At 40.4% G+C, this 22,136-nt stretch overlaps 1 protein-coding gene across 3 annotated transcripts in view; it reads left to right on the forward strand.

Annotated features, from left to right (window-relative positions):
- The window catches only part of SPTBN2 (spectrin beta, non-erythrocytic 2), a 1,434,510-nt gene that overhangs the window by 1,385,157 nt on the left and 27,217 nt on the right, over positions 1-22,136 (forward strand). For all 3 annotated transcript variants that reach the window (XM_073605131.1, XM_073605132.1, XM_073605133.1), the window contains one exon: positions 18,013-18,186. In XM_073605131.1, the coding sequence (XP_073461232.1) occupies positions 18,013-18,186 (174 nt within the window). The remainder of the gene's footprint in view (positions 1-18,012; positions 18,187-22,136) is intronic.

Consider the following 22,136-nt stretch of genomic DNA (forward strand, 5'->3'; position numbering starts at 1 on the left):
TGGTTTTTTCACTTACCATCATTGTTTATAAGGAAGTTTTTTTTGCACACAGCACTTTGGATTGAATACACGCATGGCACTTTGATGCAATTTTTAAGGCGCATTTATTGATTTTTTAATTTGTTTATTTTTGTATATGAATAGATCGCGTACCATTAAGCGTAATATACTTGCAGTTTCATATCTAGTAACACAGTGTATCTAATGTATATCACTATTTAAATATTTGGCACATTATGCTTTTGGATGTGGCATATAGTAGCATTATCTATGTTTATACGGATTAATTTGAGATTTGAAGCACATACACTGGGCGCCTTTAGACTGATAAGGTGAATGTATACCTAAGCGCAACGCATTTTTCCATTCACATTTAAACGCACGGCTATGAATACGTGACCTGCGGTTGCAGCTGGGTATTTGTACATATTTTTTGTTTTTATATTTTTGTTTTTGCAGTAAGGCGTAGGGTTATTGTGGCTCGCAAGACTTCTTCTCTCTTTTAAATATACTACACATTTGGTTGTGCATGTCATAAGTGATTTAATTGGGTATGTGGCACCTGTACCACTAGAGGTGAATTTCGTTATTCTTCTATCTCGTAGTGAGTTGATACTGCAAACATTACATCTCCTACAGGGGGAGAATCCTTTTAAGTCCCCAAAAAAAGTAGGGCGTTTAGGTGGGACAGGGATATTTGGTGCCAACAGATGTCTAAAGCTGGTACCCCCCCTAAATAAAATTTGCGGTTTTTCAGACAAAAGGGGTCCCAAGACTCGATCATTTTTAATAACGGACCAATGTTTTCTAATGATTCTTTTGATGGCCCAGTGTTGGCTTGAATAGGTTGTGAGGAAAGCTAACCCAAATTCCTCCCTGTCTTTTACCTGGGGGGGTTTGTCACGCAGTAATTCCTCATGCTCCCTGTTCCCTATCTCCACAATTAGGGAATCTAACGCAGCAGCATCATAACCTTTAATCAAAAACTTCGATTTCAAATCCAAGGCCTCCCTATGGAACTCATTGGCATCAGAACAATTTCGTCTTAAACGCAGGAACTGGCCTTTAGGCACAGCAGATAGCCAGGACTGATGATGACAGGAATCGAGTGGTATAAAACTATTCCTGTCAGTTGTTTTAAAATGAGTCAAAGTGGTAATGACATCATTAACAATAGTAATAGCCAAATCCAGAAAATGGATTTGGGTAGAGCTGGCTTCATGGGTAAGTGATATGCCTCTATCATTGTTGTTAAGTGCAGACAGAAAGGTGGTCACAGAATTGATGTCACCGTCCCAAATGAATAGGACATCATCAATAAATCTCCTCCACATGACCAACTGGGGAGGACTGTCCTTTAATACCACATCCTCCTCCCACTTGGCCATGAAGAGGTTGGCCATACTGGGAGCAAATTTAGCTCCCATGGCCACTCCCTTCGTTTGTAGATAGTGTGTGCCTCCATACCAAAAATGATTGTGTTCCATCGAGAAGTCCAGTACCTCCATCACGAAATTACATTGCGTGACGGAGATACTGGAGTCTCGATAGAGGAAATGGCGCACAGCCTCATGTCCTAGACTATGGGATATAGAGGTATAGAGTGATGCGACATCAGCTGTCACCAGCATATATGTAGCTTTCCACTCCACTTCTCTCAATATATTAAGGACATGTTTAGTGTCCCTAAGATAGGAGGGAGTGCCCACCACCAGTGGTTGTAGGAAGAAATCGATATACTTCCCAACACGCGAGGTTACCGAATCAATACCACTGATGATGGGCCTCCCTGATGGATTGGTCAAGGTCTTATGAATTTTCGGTAATATGTACATCACCGGTAGCCGAGGGGCTAAAGGGACCAAATACTCCCTCTCTTTTTTGTCAAGGATCCCTAAGTCATAACCTTTCTCAATCAGAACCCTGAGTTCCCGCTTGAAACCAGAGGTTGGATCGGAAGGTAAAGAAGAATACGTATTCGTGTCCGAAAGGATTCTCAATTTCGTTGTTATAGGAATCATGATCCATGATAACTATTGTTCCGCCTTTGTCGGCGGGGCGTATCACAATATCCTTTCTATTCATCAAGGCCTCCAAACCAACTTTAATGTTATGTTGCGTCTGTACTGGTCTAATATTTAAATTAGTCAGGTCATTCAGCACCAAATCCCGAAAAACTGTAACATTCGGTGCTCCAGTGCTGGGAGGGTTAAAAAGTGATGCATTTTTTAGTCCTGAGTGTCTGACCACAGAAGCTTCTCTACTTAGCTGCCTAGCAGGGTTGCTTAGAACATACCTTTTTATATTTAATTTCCGTGTGTACTTTTGCACATCAATGAACGTTTGGAATTTGTTAAGATTCCGTGGTGGTACGAATTTCAAACCCTTACTAAGGGTAGAGAGTTCTTCCTTTAGAGATTTCCTTGGTACTTAAGTTTATAATACCACTTATATCCTCCTCCTTTTTGGGGTGAAGCTTCCTCCCCCCTCTGCACCCTCTCTTGCATCTCCATTTCTTTTGTTCCTTCCCCTCCCGGCCAACTGAAAATCCCGATTAAAACGGTTATCTCCAGTGTGCCGGTTGTGGGAGGAATCTAAAGGATTATGATCACTATTTAAATTTAGTGCATTATCGTTCATGCCATCATATAAAGGAGAAAATCTGTTCCCAACGTTGACCCCATATTGATCACGTACCTCATCATTATTACGTTGGTTTCCCCGGGGCCTTTGTCCCTGAAAGTCAGGAAGTCGTTGGTTGCTACCAAGGTCGTGATGGGCTTCCCGGTCATTCAGTCGTCTCCAAGGTAAGGGGGACCGACGACGTGATCGGGAGGAGGAATTCCTCCTACCCCCTCTACCCCTCATATGATGAGGATGTCCCCGAGGTCTAGCACCTCCCCATGAGTGGGGGGAAGGAGAGTAACCCTGAGGTGTCTCCAACCTAGTGTTCCCATGAATGCCTTGGGACACGGGCCCAACTTGGGCACTTGGAATTTTACTAGAAGTAATGGTGGTGGGGGGGTCAGTGGAGGCAGGGACTTGCCACTTGATCACCAGGTTATCCCTGTAGTCCTTGGCATCCCTATTGTATTTCCTCCTTTTCTTCAATTTTTGTTCTGACTCCTCCTTGATCAGGAGAGTCTTCAAGGATTCTGATTTACGGGTATATTCCTGATTTTCTTTGAATGGTGTAAGCTTAGCCTTAATGATATTAATCTCTATGTCTAACATAGTGAGCCTACGCTTCTTTTTGGCTATTAAAAATTGCAGAAACCCCACACCTGCTTCATTAAAATATTTAAACCATTCTGCAAGTTCATTATCCTCCTTTTGGGGATTCACTTCCCACCTTAGACTTCTCGGGACCATATTGACTTTTACATACTCTTCCAAATATGCAATATCCCATCTTAGGTGTACCTCAGAAACGGTAAGATTTTTTAATCTGAGAAAACATCCTGCTAAGTCATCACTAGGGTCCTCTCTACCGTCAAAAACACCCGTAGTGTCTATGACCAACTGTGACCTATATTCAAAGATATCCATTTGCAGGAAAAACACCAGCTGCAATGACTACGTATTTAAAAAAGCAAAAAAGGAAGGGGGAGGGGAGAGAAATTGTGCTCGGTGTTCAATTTAAAAACTGAAAGTGAAAAACGTGAAGTGAGTCCTGCAGCTAAAACACAATAACCCCAATACAAGGGCACACAAACTAAACAATATATAAAACAGTGTAGCGCTGGACTAATAGGGACACGCATATATTGGTATATGCGAGTAAACCAGGACCCATAAATGTGTAAATAAGTGAGTAATGTAAAAAACCATATACCACTTAATCTGAAGCAATCCAGTGTCTATATATAGTGACACTAAAATTAATCAAGTGCACCTGTGTATATCTAAAACGAGAAGTGGTGTGAAAATGTATATGAAAATAGTGAACTTAAATGTGGCAACAAAAAATGAATTATGTCAACATATGGTAAAAAACACTATTCACCCATGTACTGTTGATTGATCCTTATACTAAGTGATCACAAAAAAATTTTAAATAGAAAATTGAAATAAAGAAATTAGGACAGTCCCAAAAACTATGAACAAAAGTCCCAAAACGTAGTGACACTCCAACACAAATTCTGGTTCAATGTTCCACCGCAGCTGTTGCCCACCACCAAAAGATTAAAGTTGGAGGCTTACCGGACAGCCTGCAACCACCCTTATTCAGGGGGGTCTAAACAGGCTCAGTAGGGAATGTGTTTTTTACCATATGTTGACATAATTCATTTTTTGTTGCCACATTTAAGTTCACTATTTTCATATACATTTTCACACCACTTCTCGTTTTAGATATACACAGGTGCACTTGATTAATTTTAGTGTCACTATATATAGACACTGGATTGCTTCAGATTAAGTGGTATATGGTTTTTTACATTACTCACTTATTTACACATTTATGGGTCCTGGTTTACTCGCATATACCAATATATGCGTGTCCCTATTAGTCCAGCGCTACACTGTTTTATATATTGTTTAGTTTGTGTGCCCTTGTATTGGGGTTATTGTGTTTTAGCTGCAGGACTCGCTTCACGTTTTTCACTTTCAGTTTTTAAATTGAACACCGAGCGCAATTTCTCTCCCCTCCCCCTTCATTCTTTAAATTCCATGTATTGCAAATATTCAAAAAAGTGCTTGTGCTCTCCTCCACCAGTCTTACAGGCTGCTCACCTCACATACGAGTCAAAATCAGCAGTGTTCCTCTCTGGGGATGACGAAGATTACTGGTGTGGTGTAGACACTTAAACTTTTTTATCCCAGGCACCTTCTTTGGGTTCCGCAGAACCCCCAATCACCTTACCGAATATGATGTAATATGCAAAAAAGAAGGCAACATCTAGTGCTCTCCGTCTGTGAGATTATTTATTTGCATAAAAAAATGGTAGGTACACTCACAAGTGTGGCACAATGAGCCGTGCTAGCTGTAACCGCATTCAGACAACCTAGTCTTGAGATGGCTGTGATATGACGTCAATATGCAGGCTCCACCCCCTAAATGCATGTTGTCAGGGCGTTGATTTCTTCAGTGGGGGTCAAGCTATAGCGTCACTGTGCAGTTTAAATAACCCTATTCGTCCCATACACACGTGGGAGGCAAATTAGCCTCTCCCACGTTCTGACCAGAAATTGCGTGTAACGTAAGGGGTCACTAAGAGTGGGCTGGAGATCTGATGAAATACAAACTACATATACAATCTGCAGCTAACAATATATAAAGTCAGAGCGCACATACCTGCATAATCACATCACAGCCATCTTTACAATTATCGGTCATATAACAGTATAAATCCTACCAGATTCTCAATATATTTGATAAAATAAAACAAAATAACATTAAAAATAAAAAACAGAAATGAAAAAAATGTGGAAAATGAAAAACTTAAAACATAAAAAAAGTTCAAATAAAAGCAATAAAAACAAAAATAAATTAAACTTAAAAAAATAAAATAAAAAATAATAAAACTAATTATAAGAATAAAATAGAATTAACAATATATGTAATACAGTATGGAAAAAACACTAAATATTCATAATTAATACTAAAAAGACCACGGAAGATAACGATAAATTCACTAAAATGAAGGCGCATAAAATACGGCAAGCATAAAATAAATCATCTATCACTAATAAAACAATTGAGATCAAAGTCCACATTGAGGCTCCTGGGGACAAGAACCTTGGCCTCAAATATCCAGGAAGATTCTCTTACTCAACTGTCTGAGATTACCCTCCTCTAATGCCTCACTACTCGTTCAGTCCCCCAAAATGTAAAAGAACTTAAACTTTTGTTGTGAACATATTTGAAAAGCTTGGACACATTGTGTGTAATCACTCCTTTTTTTTTTTAATATTCCTAATATGTTCCTCCACTCTAATATGTAAAGCTCTAGAAGTCCGGCCAATATATTGAAGCCCGCAACCACACTCCAACATGTAAATTACACCCGTAGTGGTACAGGTAATTAGATCTTGGATTTGGTATCCCTTCCTTGTACTAGTGGAAACAAATTCCTTCCTTTTTTAAGTTGGTCTTAGCATGACGACATGCCTGACATTTCCCACTGGCGTGAAAACCAGTAAAAAATTTAAACAAGGTGCTTTTCTTTTGTTTAGGTGGATCTATGACTCCAGAAGCCAATCAATCTTTCTTTCAACGTAGGGGCTTTTCTGTATATAAATCTTGGATGTGTTGGTAGAAGGGGTCCTAGTGTTCTGTCCTTTAAAATATTCCAAAAAATTTTCATAATTTTTTTCTACTGGTTTGAACTGTACTTTGTAGTCTAAGACCACTTTGTACTCAAAACCCAAGATCTTTATATTGATGGCCATCTTGTAACAATAACTCTCTATCGATCGCCAACACTTTGTTTACTAATGGAAATGGATAAAGGATCATGTTATATGTGTCTTTCCCATGCTGAATAAGGGATCATAACCTTTTTTAATGAAGAACTTCAGACTTTTGAAGATGATCCGATTTTTTTTTTTTTTTTTTTTTTTTTTTTTTTACAATTTCTGCATATTCTAATAAATTGTCCCTTAGGGATGTTACTGAGCCAGGTAGTGTGATGACAACTATCCAAAGGTGGGTAGGAATTCTTATCCGTAGGCTTGAAATAGTTTGTGTGTAACTTGTCCTTATCTTTAAATATTTCAAAAAATCAAGAATACCTATCTGTTCCATACTGACAAACCAAGATAATTTAATGTTTTTTGAATTAACCCCTTCCCGCCGACCGAACGCATATATGCGTCCTCGGCTTTCCGGGGTTATACCGGGATGATGCCCGCAGCTGCAGGCATCATCCCGGTACCATTGTTTTCAGCGGGCGATCGGCTACCCGAATATAACAACCGATGCGGCTAAAAGCCGCTCGGCTGTTATACCGGAGGAGCGGGAGGGGACATCCCCCCCTCCCGCCGCTGTTACCGGGCCTCCCGTGCGATCGGGAGGCCCGGTGTCCATTCGGGAATCTCCGGCGGCTGGGGGCGGGCTGGAACGAAGCTGTGAGCGGCTTCGTTCCAGCCTTCTAATTGTAAACGCGGAAGCGACGTCATGACGTCACTTCCCGTTTACTCGGCTGCCAATGGCGCCGAATTTAAAAAAGTACACAGTATTCAGAATCGCCGTTTTCGGCGATCTGAATACTTTGAAGTGTAAAGGAGGGATGGGGGGTCTTTTAGACCCCCCATCCCTCCATAAAGAGTACTTGTCACCACATATTACTGTCACAAGGGATGTTTACATTGCTTGTGACAGCAATAAAAGTAAAAAAAAAAAAAAATTTTTAAACACAATTTATAAAAGTACAAAAATAAATAAAATAAATAAAAAAAAAAAAAAAAAAAATTTTTAAAGCGCCCCCGTCCCCGCGAGCTCGCGCAGCGAAGAAAACGCATACGGAAGTCGCGCCCCCATATGTAAACGGTGTTCAAACCACACATGTGAGGTATCGCCGCGATCGTCAGAGCGAGAGCAATAATTCTACCCCTAGACCTCCTCTGTAGCTCAAACCTGGTAACCGTAAACAATTTTTAAAGCGTCGCCTATGGAAATTCATAGGTACCGTAGTTCGTCGCCATTCCACGAGTGCGTGCAATTATAAAGGGTGACATGTTTGGTATCTATTTACTCGGCGTAACATCATCTTTCACATTATACAAAAAAATTGGGGTAACTTTACTGTTTGGATTTTTTAAAATTCATGAAAGTGTCACTTTTCCAAAAATTTGCGTTTAAAACACCGCTGCACAAATACCGTGTGATAAAAAATATTGCAACAATCGCCATTTTATTCTTTAGACTCTCTTCTAAAAAAATATATATAATGTTTGGGGGTTCTAAGTAATTTTCTAGCAAAAAATACGGATTTTAACTTGTAAACACCAAATTTCAAAAATAGGCTTAGTCATGAAAGGGTTAATATCCATTCTCTCACCTTAAACTCATCAAAGGACTGTCTGTCTCCCTTCCAAATAATCAGTAGGTCATCTATATATACCTCTTGTAACATATGAGCTCCTCTAGACACTCACACAATGCCTCTTCTGCCTCCAAGCATGCCATGAAAAGGTTCGCTACACTAGCTGCGAACCTGGCCCCCATGGCTACGTCTCAAGTTTATAAATAAAAATTATCTCTATACCAAAAATGGTTGTGACCTAAACAAATTTTCGGACATTTCAAACAGTTTTTATCACTCACAGTGATATTAGAACTCTCTAATGCTCACTTCACCGATTCTAAGGCTTCTTTATGCCCTATAATCGTGTAAAGTGAGCCTAAATCGGCTGTGGCCAAAATACAAGATTGAAGCCCTTCTATTGACCCTAGATATGGAATAATGTGTTTGGTATCTTTTACAAACTCCTCGGTCTGGACCACCAACGGTTGTAAAAAATAGTCTATATATTGACCCAACCTGGAACATACAGACTCTATCCCGTTAATGATCGGTCTGCCAGGGGTCTCGCCAGATCTTTGTGAATTTTTGGTAGAAAATAGATTATGGGAGTCCTGCACGCTACAGTACTGAGGTCTAATGCTTCTTTCCTAGTTATTGTATCTCTCCTTTCACCTTTTTTGATCAATCTGTCCAATTCTTTTTTGAATTTGAAAATTGGATTTCTATTCAACAATTGGTACATATCGGTATCTGATAATTGTCTTTTCATCTCTTCCTGATATTTTCAATACTCTTTTTTATCCACTGGGGGTAGTCCATGCTCCTAATTTTCAGATTTTCGAAAACCTCATCAACCGTATTCCGAAACACCTCTAGAAATTTATTATTAGGAATGTTAAAAACTGATTTGTTTTTCAAAGTAGAGAAGCATCCTACCTCCCTCTGAAGGGGGTCTAATGTCAGGCTTAGACAGAAAGTATTTATTTTGGTTAAGAGTACGCATACATTTTTGTATCTGAACAGAAGTATCAAATTTATTAGGATTCTTTACAGGGGCATACTTTAAACTCTTATCTAAAACTCTAATCTCTTCATTGTTTAATTCTTGTCCACTGATATTAAAAATACCTATTGGTACTTTCTTTTTTTGTTCCTTTCTCCCGGCTCTCCTCCTGCTTTCTCTTCTTTTGCCCCCAGATGGACTTTCAGCTAAACTGTGATTGTTCCGAGGGTCCATCTGTTTCCCTAAAAAAACGCTTATGGACTGTTCTCCCTTTCCTTCTCTCCCTCTATGGGGTCTCCTCTATATGGTCTCCTACCCCTCCAGTTACCTATAAACGGCAGCTGGGGAGGATAAGAGGGTCCCATATTTCTCGACTAATCTCTAGGGTTTCCTCTCTAGTTCAGGGGTTCCCCATTCCTGGAGGGTAGGGGAATAAGGGGTCTGGGAGCATCTAACTTAGGGTGTGTACTTTCCCGAGAGGGTACTTGCATTTCCTCATTAACAACTCGTTGGCATTTAAAAACCTCTTCATTTTTAAAATCTCCTGTATCTTTTATACATTTTTTTTCTCTTCTTTTCCTGTGTATCTTTATCTAATTTTTCAATTTTTTTCATCAATACCCCTGATAGTTTAATAAATTTTGGCGTATCCTTGGAAATTTCTATTTTTATCTTTAATCTGGTTTTGCAATTGTTTTCCTTTTTTTTCTGTTTACGTGATAATAGAAACTCCATCAACTCTTTACCTTTACTGTTAAAAAATAAAAAACAATTGCTAAGGGAATCTGCGTCCTCCACTCCATCATTTGGAGGAATATCCCACCTCAGGCGTCTGGGTACTGGGCATTAGCTATATACTGTTCAAAAGACACATCCTACCCAGCTCTATATTTTCTTTTTTTATCAATCAAATAACCCCGTTTTTTTAAAAAAATGTGTAAGGTTCACACCACGCCAGTAATCTTCATTATCCCCAGAGGGGAACACTGCTGCTTTTGACTTGTATGTGAGGTGAGCAGTCTGTGAGACTGGTGGAGGCAAGCACAAGCACTTTTTTGAATATTTGCACCTTGGGTGAATTGATAATTTTTGGATCTACTTCAATCGGTCAACAGTTTATCTTTATGAACTTTGATTCACTTATATAAATTCAGTGGACTTATTTATTTATATTTGCACTTATGAATTCATTAAGTTTCTATTCTATATGATCTATTAAGTAGCGCAGCACTGTTTTTGTTTATATATTTTTGCACGTTAATGAGCGCTTGGTGTTTTGCTTTTAAGTCCCTTTCTATGAAACCACTGTCTTTCATTGGATGCCTTCCAAAAAAAATTGTACAACTTAAAGTATGTGTATATATACAATGGTTGTAAAAAGTTTACACACCCCTGTAAAAATGTCAGGTTTCTGTGATGTAAAAAAATCAGACAATGATAAAAAATTTCACAACTTTTTCCACCTTTTAATGTGACCTATAAACTGTACAACTCAATAGAAAAACAATCTGAAATCTTTTTTTTTTTTTTTGGGGGGGGGGGGCGGGTAAAAATAAAAAATAATGTGGTTGCATAAGTGTGCACATCCTCTTATAACTGGGGATGTGGTTGTGTTCAGAATTAAGCAATCACATTCAAATGCAACTACCTCTTACACTTTTGAAGGTCCTGGAGCACCAGGAAAATGGAAAAGCCCAAAAATTGACCCCATTTTGGAATGTAAACACCCCAACGTATAATCTAAGGCATTGAGGCTTTTGAACATTTTTTTTGAAACTGTGGAAAGAAAATAAAAAAAGGGTTTCAACACAAAGTTGTCCATTTATAAGCTATTTCCAACACACGGCGAGTATGGCGATACGACATGTGTGAGACTTTTTCAGTCTGGCCTGCATACAGAGGCCCAACATTCAGGGAGCACCATCAGGTGTACTAAGGGCATACATTTCAAATCTAATTTGACTACCTATTACACTTTTGTGAGGCACTGATGGGCACTGTAGTGGCACGGATGAGCACTGTAGTGGCACGGATGGATGGATGAGCCTGGTCGGCAAGTGGTTAACGTGATAAAAATGCAGGAAAATGTTTTTAGCTCGAGTTTCCTCAAGCTTTCACTTCTGGCGTTTTTAGGTTTTCTAGTGTGCATGCGCCCTAAATTGATATTTTTTTAGGTTGAATTAAAAAGCAGTTGGTTTGATGTAAAATTATCATTTCCAGTGTGTTTTTTTTATTCTATTTTTTTTTATGGTACAGAGTGCACCAGACTTTTCTGCTTTCTTTTTTTTTTTTCCATTTTATTTGTCATTTTTAAAAGTTGATTCAACTATGGCAAAACCATTTTTTTTCATCACCTTTTGATCTTATTTTGATTATTTTTGTTGTGCTGATCAGATTTAAATTTTTAAAAATCCAAACTGATGTAGGCAGTTGAAAACATCAAAGACTTATTGGACAACAACATTCAATAAGAAATGATTAAAAAATAGGTTATACAAGCCAAGCTTACCCAACTGTAACACATGTCAACTACCTGTTTGGGAGTTCAGCTCAAAGCAATCACAGTAAGTGTAGCAGGGCATAGTGTTATAAATCTGAGGTTTTTTTTGTTTTTTTTAAATGTTTAGCTCCACCCAGTTAACAACAGAACCACAAAAAATTGAAGATGCAAAACCCTTATGCGTTAAAAAATAAGGCTTACTCTTAACTACACTTCATATATGGGACGCTTTACACAATCAAAATTATTGGAAATGTAATGCTCTCTAATGCCTCTACGTGACATCAGTATTTCCCACCAGGATGCATGGAGAAGAGTTTTCTGTTCATGGCTACCACAGCATCCTTCGCTACTGCATCATGGTATCTGGGACTCAAACCTCATGCCACTGGGGGATTTGATAAAAGCATCACCCATATCTCTAATGGACAACTAATTAAATGAATTCCCTCCCTAACCCAGTACAATTCATAAGAGAATTGAATCTAATTTCCACTACTGCTCCCTTTGCGTTGTATATCTTTATTCTACCAATCCCTACAAGGATCACCGTTTCTAGATTACTTGTCACACTGAGAGTTGGATCCCCGCTATTTAATCGAAAACAGCAGAAGTAAACTACAAACAAATGTGATGGCACCTCTCTCTCCTGTAAAATTACAATCCATTTATCTGGAGATTTTTCCTTTTGTGTTGGAGAAATTGTGGGGAGACAGCCACCCATGTGCACATTTGGTGGAACTGATCACTCGTCCAATCTTACTGGAATAAGGTGCAACTCATAAAGTGGGATTTCACCGAAAAGTGGAACCTCTGCTTATTTGCTTACTCCCAAATTTGGCACCTTTCAAGGGGGAGGACAGGTTTTTGACAAGTCTCCATCCCCACTTCCGGAAGACGGCGACGCCGTCCCTCAGAAGTTCGTGCCCCTCCTTCCTCCACCACCAGGCCAATTAGAAAGCGCAGCGTGCTCGCATATGTGCAGTGGGGAACTGGCCAGGAAGCTAAAAGCTGTATATGTATATATGAAAGTGGGGTAATGGCGCTCCCTCGAGTTTAATCGGGCAGATATATGGTGTGCTAAACCACCAATAATTAAAAATATATATAAACTCCACATACACCCTCCACGTCCGTGTGTGTGCAGATAAAAAATAAAAAATATATGAAATCTAATAATATTGTAGTAGTGTGATAAGAGGGCTATCCTGTTAAGCCCTATTTAGTGTGAAGTGGTAGGTACTTAATTAAATAAACTCAACATATATATGTGCACATTCCAAGTAATATTCCGAAATAACCATAAGTGCCAATAAACAGGTTAATTGCAGGCTGGTTGAACACCCAATCCCACATTAGGCCTTCACCATAATTAACCCTATGCGTAAAACAAAAACAAAAGTGCTGGTTACCGACAATAACCTTATATTAATTACTAAGCATATTCATAAATAGTCCAAAATGTGTAAATCAATGACGTAGCGGCGACGGCGCCACGCACGCTACGTCATTTCCGCTTACTAGGCCGGTGGAGCGCAGGTGGAACGCATACGCTTCCTACTTCCACCTTGGGATACGAGCTACCCGGCCAGGTTCTTGTTACATATATGTGAGCGGTTGTGCAAGGCACATTTTTTGCTGCATACCTAGGCTAACGGTGTGCTTATTACTTCATGTTTTTTGTTTTTATTTGTATGATGCCCAACTCTATAGCCAGTTGATCTGGACTATAGTTTTTTATTCTTAAGTTTTAAATAGTTTTCTCTTTTTGGATTAAATCCAAATACTACACCATGTGAGTCCATCTTTCCTCTTTTTTCTGCATGAGTGATTAAAACTTCTCCATCTGCATATGCTGAGGACTTTCCTGGGAAACCTACCTATCGTGGCGGCAGGAGGATCGCAGAGACCACATTCCTTATGCGAGTTACCCCTCTGGGGTGGATGGATTTGGTGAGTGGGGACCCTTGAGGGGGAGCACCAAGTCACCAAGAACGCTGAACGCACTGAAGTCACAAATTTAAGTCTGTTTCCAAGTTTTTTGGCTGGGGTGCTTCCACATTGTACTGGAGTTTTATTTCACAATCACGGACTGATTTACACATTTTGGACTATTTATGAATATGCTTAGTAATTAATATAAGGTTATTGTCGGTAACCAGCACTTTTGTTTTTGTTTTTGTTTTACGCATAGGGTTAATTATGGTGAAGGCCTAATGTGGGATTGGGTGTTCAACCAGCCTGCAATTAACCTGTTTATTGGCACTTATGGTTATTTCGGAATATTACTTGGAATGTGCACATATATATGTTGAGTTTATTTAATTAAGTACCTACCACTTCACACTAAATAGGGCTTAACAGGATAGCCCACTTATCACACTACTACAATATTATTAGATTTCATATATTTTTTATTTTTTATTTTTTATCTGCACACACACGGACGTGGAGGGTGTATGTGGAGTTTATATATATTTTTAATTATTGGTGGTTTAGCACACCATATATCTGCCCGATTAAACTCGAGGGAGCGCCATTACCCCACTTTCATATATACATATACAGCTATTTCTGAAACACCTGTGGAGTTTCTTTAGGGGGGCTGCACACCTTTATACATGTCCTAAGCGCAGTCTCTTTATTGTATTTAACCAGGAAGCTAAAAGGCTTTACTGCCGGTTTCCCTTAATGGAGATGGCGGCTGCAGCACCCGACAGCCAATCCGTAAATCGGCTGGGGTGCCGACATCGCAGGCTCCCTGGACAGATAAGTGTCCATATATTATATATACTTAACCGCTTGCCGACCAGCCACTGTCATTTTACTGCGGCAGGTCGGCACAATCCTGGGAAACGTTGTAGCTATACGTTGGCTCGCGGGATCCGGATAACAGACATGAGCGAGCTACTGCACTGCAGGGGTGCCAATGCTCGTGGCAAATCTTCCAGGGGCTGAAGTGGTTAACAAGTTGCCTTCACCACATATATTCACGCCCCTTACCAGACAACGTGGATCTCAAGTTATAGCGATCAGTCACACTTAAATAGACATCCAGCCAGTGGAATCAGGTCGAAGATAAATCCAACCACAAGGATGAGGATAAAATGACTTGCTGTGATCCTCACGCAGATATAAAAGAAAAACCCTTAGTTTAATATGGTAAAAATGCACTTACACTTAGAAGATAAAACAAGAACGATACAAACACAGCCGCAGTCTTTACCCGCCAGCTCGTGCATGACGACGTCACAGATGCGGCTTCACCCAACGCATTTCTCCGTAATAGGTGTCAACTGGGAAAGGAGCCTCCTTTCCCAGTTGACTCCTATTAGGGAGAAACGTGTCGGGTGGAGCTGCATCTGTGATGTCATCACGCACGAGCTGGTGGGTGAAGACCACGGCTGTGTTTATATCGTTATCGCTCTTGTTTTATCTTCTAAGTGTAAGTGCATTTTTACCATATTAAACTAAGGTTTTAAAATCTACTACACTATGAAGTGTCCATCTTTTTTTTATCTGCGTGAGGATCACAGCGAGTCATTTTATCCTTATCCTGGTGGTTGGATTTATCTTCGGGCTGACCTGATTCGGCTGGCTGGATGTCTGTTTAAGCGTGATTGATCTCTATAGCTTCCACATTGTCTGGTAAGAGTGAATATATGTGGTGAAGGCAACCTGTTAAGCACCTTTACACGTTGGTAATATTGCAGCTCTCTGGCCTTATTATCATTTAATTTTTTTTTTTTATAATTTTTATATTATCACATCAAAGTACCGTATTTATCGACGTATAACACATACCCAAATTTAAGAGGGAAGTTTCAGGGAAAAAACTTTTTTTTGTTAAACCATTTTCAAGTAAAATAATGGTCAGTGAGCCTCAATGCAGCCTAATCTGTGCCCATCTGCAGCTTCAGTGCAGCCTGATCTGTGCCCATCTCCCCCATCAATGCAGCTCACATCTCATCTCTGGCAGAAAATCACCAAACCGTCATCTGTTTACTCGGCTCTGTCGGCAGTCACATACACAGTCCCGCCTCCGCCATTGGCATTGGACCAGCTCCTGTGATCGACAGAACAATGCCGGTGGCAGAGGCAGGACTGTGTGTGTGACCGGAGAGCCCAATGAAGAGGAGTCGGCTCGGTGAATGACGGCTCGGTGAATTCCGGCAGCACTCGTTCCCCTTCGAGGTATGCTGTCGGCGTATAACACGTACCGACGATTTCCCCCCTATTTTCAGGGGGGAAAAAGTGTGTGTTATACGCCAATTAAATACGGCAATTGTGTGGCGTGGGGCTAAGTGCAAAGTTTTTAATACACATTTTTTAAACGTCCGATTATCCCACATATTTTGAAAGCTGCTAAATTCCTCTGTCCCATCTTTTGGGGACAAAACACTACCCTGCCCATCAGTCAATGGTTTAAAAAAATTGATGAAGTCTTTCTAATAGAAGACCTGTCACAAATTTCTCAACCCTCACCTTACTTCCACAGCAAAATATGGGCCTGTTGGTTTATTTTGGAAGCATCTTCGACATACGCTGAAATTGTCACTCATTCTGCCAACCCATAAGGTTTAAATAAAGATGTGTTTTACTTATTCAGCTAGCCCTGTTCTCAGTTGTGCAACACCAGGATCCCCCCTCTCCCTTCTTCTTTCTTCTCCTTTCTTTCCTCTCCCTTCCTTTTCTTTTACTTCCTCTTTTCTCAACTACAATTTATATGTATCCTTAACTTCATGTACATGAGGATATATTTATCTGCTTGTTCCTATATGCTTTCAGAGGATTGTTTACTCTCCTATTCAAATAGTTATAGAAGAATATGTTTTCCTTTTTCTGTCTAACGTGTTAAATATACTTTACATCCGGAAGGTTTTTACCCCCTTCATGACCAGCTATTCAGCGCTGTGCTACTTTACCTGGCAATTGCACGGTCATGGAACAAATGGAGCTTTTTTTGGTGTCATTTGATTATTATCACTGGGTTTTTCATTTTTTTGCAATATAAATTAAACACATCAATACTGGCACTTTTGCCCCCTTCCTTCCCAGACCAGTTTTTAGCTTTCAGCGCTCTTTCAGTGACAGTTGCGCGGTCATGCTACACTGTACCCAAATGAAATTTTTATCATTTTGTTCACAGAAATAGAGCTTTCTTTGGTGGTATTTATTCACGACTCCGTTTTATATTTTTTGTGATATAAGCGAAAAAAGAGCGGAATCTTGGAAAAAAAACAATATTTTCTTCTATTTTAAAAGAAATCCAATAAAATCAAATTTTGTCATAAATTTAAGCCAAAATGTATTCTGCTACTTGTCTTTGGTTAAAAATAAAAATCCTGTTAAGTGTATAATAATTGGTTCATGTGATCACGGACAGATGTACCCAAATGATCATGTACAGATGTGCGCAGGTGATCACGGACATGTGTGCAGATAATCATTGGGACATGTGATTTTACTGGGACATATCGGGGAAAAGGTGTTTTTACTATGTGGGGACATGTTTTGGGACATTGTGTTTTACACTGTGTGTCAATGCTGGTGATCAGTGTGTAAAAAGCTGTAAAAAAAAAAAAACACATACACACTGATCACCGGCTCTCTGTTTACATCACATGACGGCTGTGATTCAACACGGCCGTCATGTGATCAGGAGGGCCAATCACAGAGCCCTCCTGCCGATCTGAGATGCGCTCGTGTCCGGGTGACACGAGCGCATCGGGATTGCGCTGCTGCGCGGGCCCCCTCTTTCTGAGGGACGTTCTTGAACGTCCACTCAAAAGGAGAGAGCGCCCACCCGGCCGTACATATGCAGTGGCCGGGTGTGAAGTGTTTAAAAAATACAGAAGATTTTGAACAAAGTTTCTACGTCTTGTTAAACACATTCAATAAAAAAACTAAGTTCTTCATAAATTTAGGCCAAAATGTATTCTGCTGCATGTCTTTGGTAAAAAAAAATCCCAATAATTGGTTTGCGTGAAAGCTATAGCATCTACAAACTATGGGATATATTGGAATTTATGCAGCTATGACACTATGCTGGTAATAGCGGTGATCAGTGACTTATAGTGGGACTTGTGATAGTGTGGTGGACAATCTGGCGCTACCTGACACTGGAGGGTGGTACACTAACTGACACCGACATCAATAGTGACAATAATACAGTGGTCAGTGCTAGTACTGTACTAATGACACTGGCTGGGAGTGAGGTTAACATCTAGGCGCAGTCAAAGGGTTAATTGTGTGTCTAACAACATGTAATGTGTGCTGTTTTTATGTAAGCATACTTAGCTCAGTGTACAGGGGCATACAAGCAGCAACTTTAATGCTGGAGAGACTTAGTATGACTCTCTTGTAATAAAAATCCGGCCTGTATGCCAATAGTTTTTTTCCAGGTTAAAGTTCCACTTTAATAATTGTAAATAAGGTTTATAATTTCTAACTTGTATAGGAAGTATCCATATTATTTTTTACCATTTAGGGTATAAAAGCCTGCCCATTGAAATGTGAGCGTTTCTTTCTTCACCTAGGTCCTGGCAAAATGTCTATTGTGTTTTGAAGAAGGGTAGTCTGGGATTCTACAAAGATGCAAAGAGTGCAGCGAGTGGCATTCCTTATCATGGTGAGGTTCCTGTTCAGCTTAGTGGTGCCCAGTGCATTGTAGCCCATGACTACAAGAAGCGCAAGAATGTCTTCAAGCTAAGGTATGTAACCAACATAGTTAAACTATGTCTACAAAATTACATTTATTTGTGGTTTATTTGATAAAAGTTGTGATTGACAATAGATATAGGTCTGTAGCAGAATTGCAGTGCCAAGAATTAAAGTTAGTGCAATAATTGTGATGTCAACTATACAATACAGTGCAATCAGAAATGTATAAACATCTAAAAATGCAAGCCATAAATGATCAACTAATGTATAAACTTTTCTGTGCAAAATGTAACGCCAAGAAAGAAAAGCAAGAGTGTATTAAAGTCCAAAATAGCAACTGCATAAAGACCGTCCAGAAATGTCTCAGATTCCATCACTCATGTTTCATGAAAAGGTGAAATCCGCACGTGTAAATCTTTAAAGTGTTACTAAACCCAGTAATATGAAAATAGTTCATCCCCCCCCCCCCCCCCCCCCAAGTGCCCACAGCTTATAAATCAGATTTTTACATTAAAGTACTGCCACTATATACCTTTTTGGATTATCTGTTTTCCCACGATTACATGATAAACTGCACAGTTTCTCCAGTGCTAAGAGTTCAGGAAGGAGGAGATTTTTACTACAGCCTGTATACACGGCACATGTATGATGTCAATATCATGTGACCTGGCTAGCTCTGAGAACAAGCAAATGTTCCCTCCAGCATAAAAGACACAATTGAGCATGTACTCTGCCTGTGTTAGCTGGCTTTCCCCAGATACAGTGCAGGAGGGGAAGGATCGGTTCATACAGGATAAAACAGCCTTTTTACACAATGCAGAGGATTAGCCCCTTAAGTTTCCCAGTGCATATAGAAAGCATGCTATGCTGCATATACAGACTGATTTTACTGTTGTGGGTTTAGTAACACTTTAAGGAATAATTCCAGTGATACTCCCTTCACCCAGTGGTAGGTAGCACACTCTCACCAGAGCAAATACCTCACACGAAGCTATAGCTCCCTATCAGAAATCACATGCTCTACACCAGTGGCTGTCAACTTATAAGCTAAAAGGGGCCTCCATATGTGCCCCCTAACATTACCACAGGGCTTCACATAATGTTCAATTTGTGTAATGCTTGAGAGGACTGTCAAACTGCAGACCTAATAGAGGAAATGAGGGTCAAAGACTGTGGTGCTACATTTTTTTTTTTTTTTTGCTAGGGATATGCTGCAGAAGACAATAAGAATCTGGGAACATGTTACATAAGGCTGGTAGAGATCAGTGCTATTTAACACTAATCAATGTTCCCACTACAGACTGCTGAGGTCTGAGGGCCCCATATCATATACTAAAGGATCGCACATTGTGCACCAGGGCTCTACACTCTGCTATCTCAGAGAGAAGCTACGCTTATTTAAGTAAATCGCAGTTGGCTTTCCTTCATTGTCAAAATTTAGTATCTGTTTTATCGATAAAGCCAATATGTATATTGCACGATGAAGGTCGTCGTCTTGTCTTCCGTTTGGGGGATTGTATGCCATTCTGGAGTGGTAGAGCCTGGTTTAATATCAGAGTGATTATACCCTGGCTTACTGGAGTAGTTGACAGAGGAGACACATACAGCATTTATCTTCAGTAGTGTGGCTTGGTTTCTGAGAGCGTGTTATACCTCTGTGTGGTATCTTCGCTCTGGTGAGTGCGCTACCTACCACTGGGAGAAGGGAGTATCACTGGAATTCATTGAAAATGTATATTTTGTGGATTTTTATTTTTCATGAATCATGGGTATGGTATTTGAGAGCTTTTTGGACTATCTTTATGCAGTTACTATTTTGGACTCAAACACTTTCCTTAGCTTGGCACGTTTTACATTTTGCATTGAAAAATGTATACATATATTAATCATTCATGGTCATAGTTTTTATGTTTATACATGTCTGATTGCACTGTATTGTATATTTGACATCACAATTTTACTCATTTTTGTTTTGGCACTGCAATTATTTACTATTCTATTGGAAATTGCATATATCACTTCCTTAGCAGTTGTCCGGAATTACCATTGAAAATACAGAAAATAGAATTGTACTTATGGCTTATATACCCTTTTCTTGGAGTAAACTGGGGAACACAGGTTCGACCCCTATCCTGTTTTTCAGTGTCCACACCTCCTGTAAGGTGGCAGTACAATGCAAATGTCTAAGGATTACTACAATGCTGTGTCCTTAAATTGAAGCTAAAAAAATAACCTATTACTGTACAAGCAGTCCTCAGGTTACATACATTCGACTTACATATGACTCATACTTACAGAGGGAGACAACAGGATGTGAGGACATCTACCCCTAGAAAGGGAAATTCACCGCTGTAAGAGTTCTCATCTGATAAAGGTGTATCCACTGAAACTTCATCACCAATCCTTATTTTCACGACAACCCAAAATTTTCTAAATCCCAATTGTCACAGGGACAGAAAGTGAGGTGAAATCTTCTAAACAGGGGCGCAGACAGCAAAACAAATATTACAGGGGTGATAACCCTTCCCTATGCTATCCAAAAAAATGTACAAATTATGTTCAAATTACAGTTAAAGAAAATATATTGGTTCCAACTAACATACAAATTTAACTTTAAGCGGAGTTACACCCAAAAGTGGAACTTCTGCTTTAAGGACTCCTGACCCCCTGACATGCCACATTTGGTATGTCCTTTTTTGGGGGGGGGGGGGGGGGGTTGGGGGGGCGGCGGGCAGGTATCTAGCTTTTACAGATACCCAGCTTCCACTTCCGCTTGTTGAGCTCCAAGCGGAAGTTCTCCTCTCCCCCTCCCTGCAATCTTCTGGGACACGTCACACATCCCAGAAGACTGAACAGCCATTCAGGAAATGCAGTGCGACTCCCACCCGGCTGTTACAGCTGGGTGCCCACACTTGCAATGCCAGTGTCGAGGGGAGAGAGAGAAGCGAGGCTTCGGGCAGCTGCATCGCTGGACTGTGGGACATTTAACTTTTTGTTCACTTTTAATTTCTCTAAATCCCAGCTCCCCTATGTGCCAATATAGCAATCATGTACTTTTTTGCTAAAATATCAAAGCTTTCCATTAAATATACAGACACTTGTCCATGTTTCCAAACATATCCATTGTTTCTGCCTTTCTGATCAGGCTATAGGTCATGACACAGGAAGCAGTTGACAAGCTGACCTCATTAGCACGCACCCTGCATCATCCACCCTCCTACCCACCCATTCCCAGCTGCACTTTTTTTAATTGAATGCAAGCAATCATTGATAACCCTTCTCACTAAATACACAATATACAATCAGATTGCATAGTGTATGGCCATCTTTTTACAAGTACATCGGGAGTTGACAGAAACGCTCAGCTGTCAAGCCCCCGCTCACATTTCTGCATTCCCACATGCGTTTTTTGTTTGTTTTTTTGCGCGGGGGGGGCTGGTTTTGGAGCATTTTTACTCATCGCATGCAGGGCAGCCCATCCACCTTAATGGGCTGCCTTACACGCAGCAATTTCCCCAAAGAAGCTTCAGATCTTTTTTTTCCCATTTCCGTCTTTCAGGACAGCACCATAGAGAGACCTTGGCTCCTCCCCTTCGGAGGAAACACCGCCTTCAAATTCTAGATTTAATCCTCACCGCTCCCCCCGGCCCCCCAGTTCTGGTGTTTCCTCCAGTGGGGAGACATCGCAAGGAGCCAGAGCTGAACAGCCAGGGAGGCTGGGGCTAAATACGGGCGGAGCTTAGGGGGGTGGACCAGGGTCTCTCTCTCTCTCCCCTGCTCAGGTTTTTGCACTGCAGTCTGTGAGACTAGTGTGGCTGGGTACCTTAGATGACTGCATATCACGCTCCTCCAGCTTCTCTTGGCGAAGCTGTAAGCTGGAGGGGGTCCGCTTCCTTCTGTCCAGCGGTGGCATAGGCGGAGGCACAGGGAGACCGCCCTGCACTAGCAGCCAGTGTGGGAGCTCTGAGCACTGGGTCGGAGGGCGGGTGACGTCATTTCC

This window comes from Aquarana catesbeiana, linkage group LG11 (assembly GCF_042186555.1).
Source record: "Aquarana catesbeiana isolate 2022-GZ linkage group LG11, ASM4218655v1, whole genome shotgun sequence".
Classification (NCBI taxonomy): domain Eukaryota; kingdom Metazoa; phylum Chordata; class Amphibia; order Anura; family Ranidae; genus Aquarana; species Aquarana catesbeiana.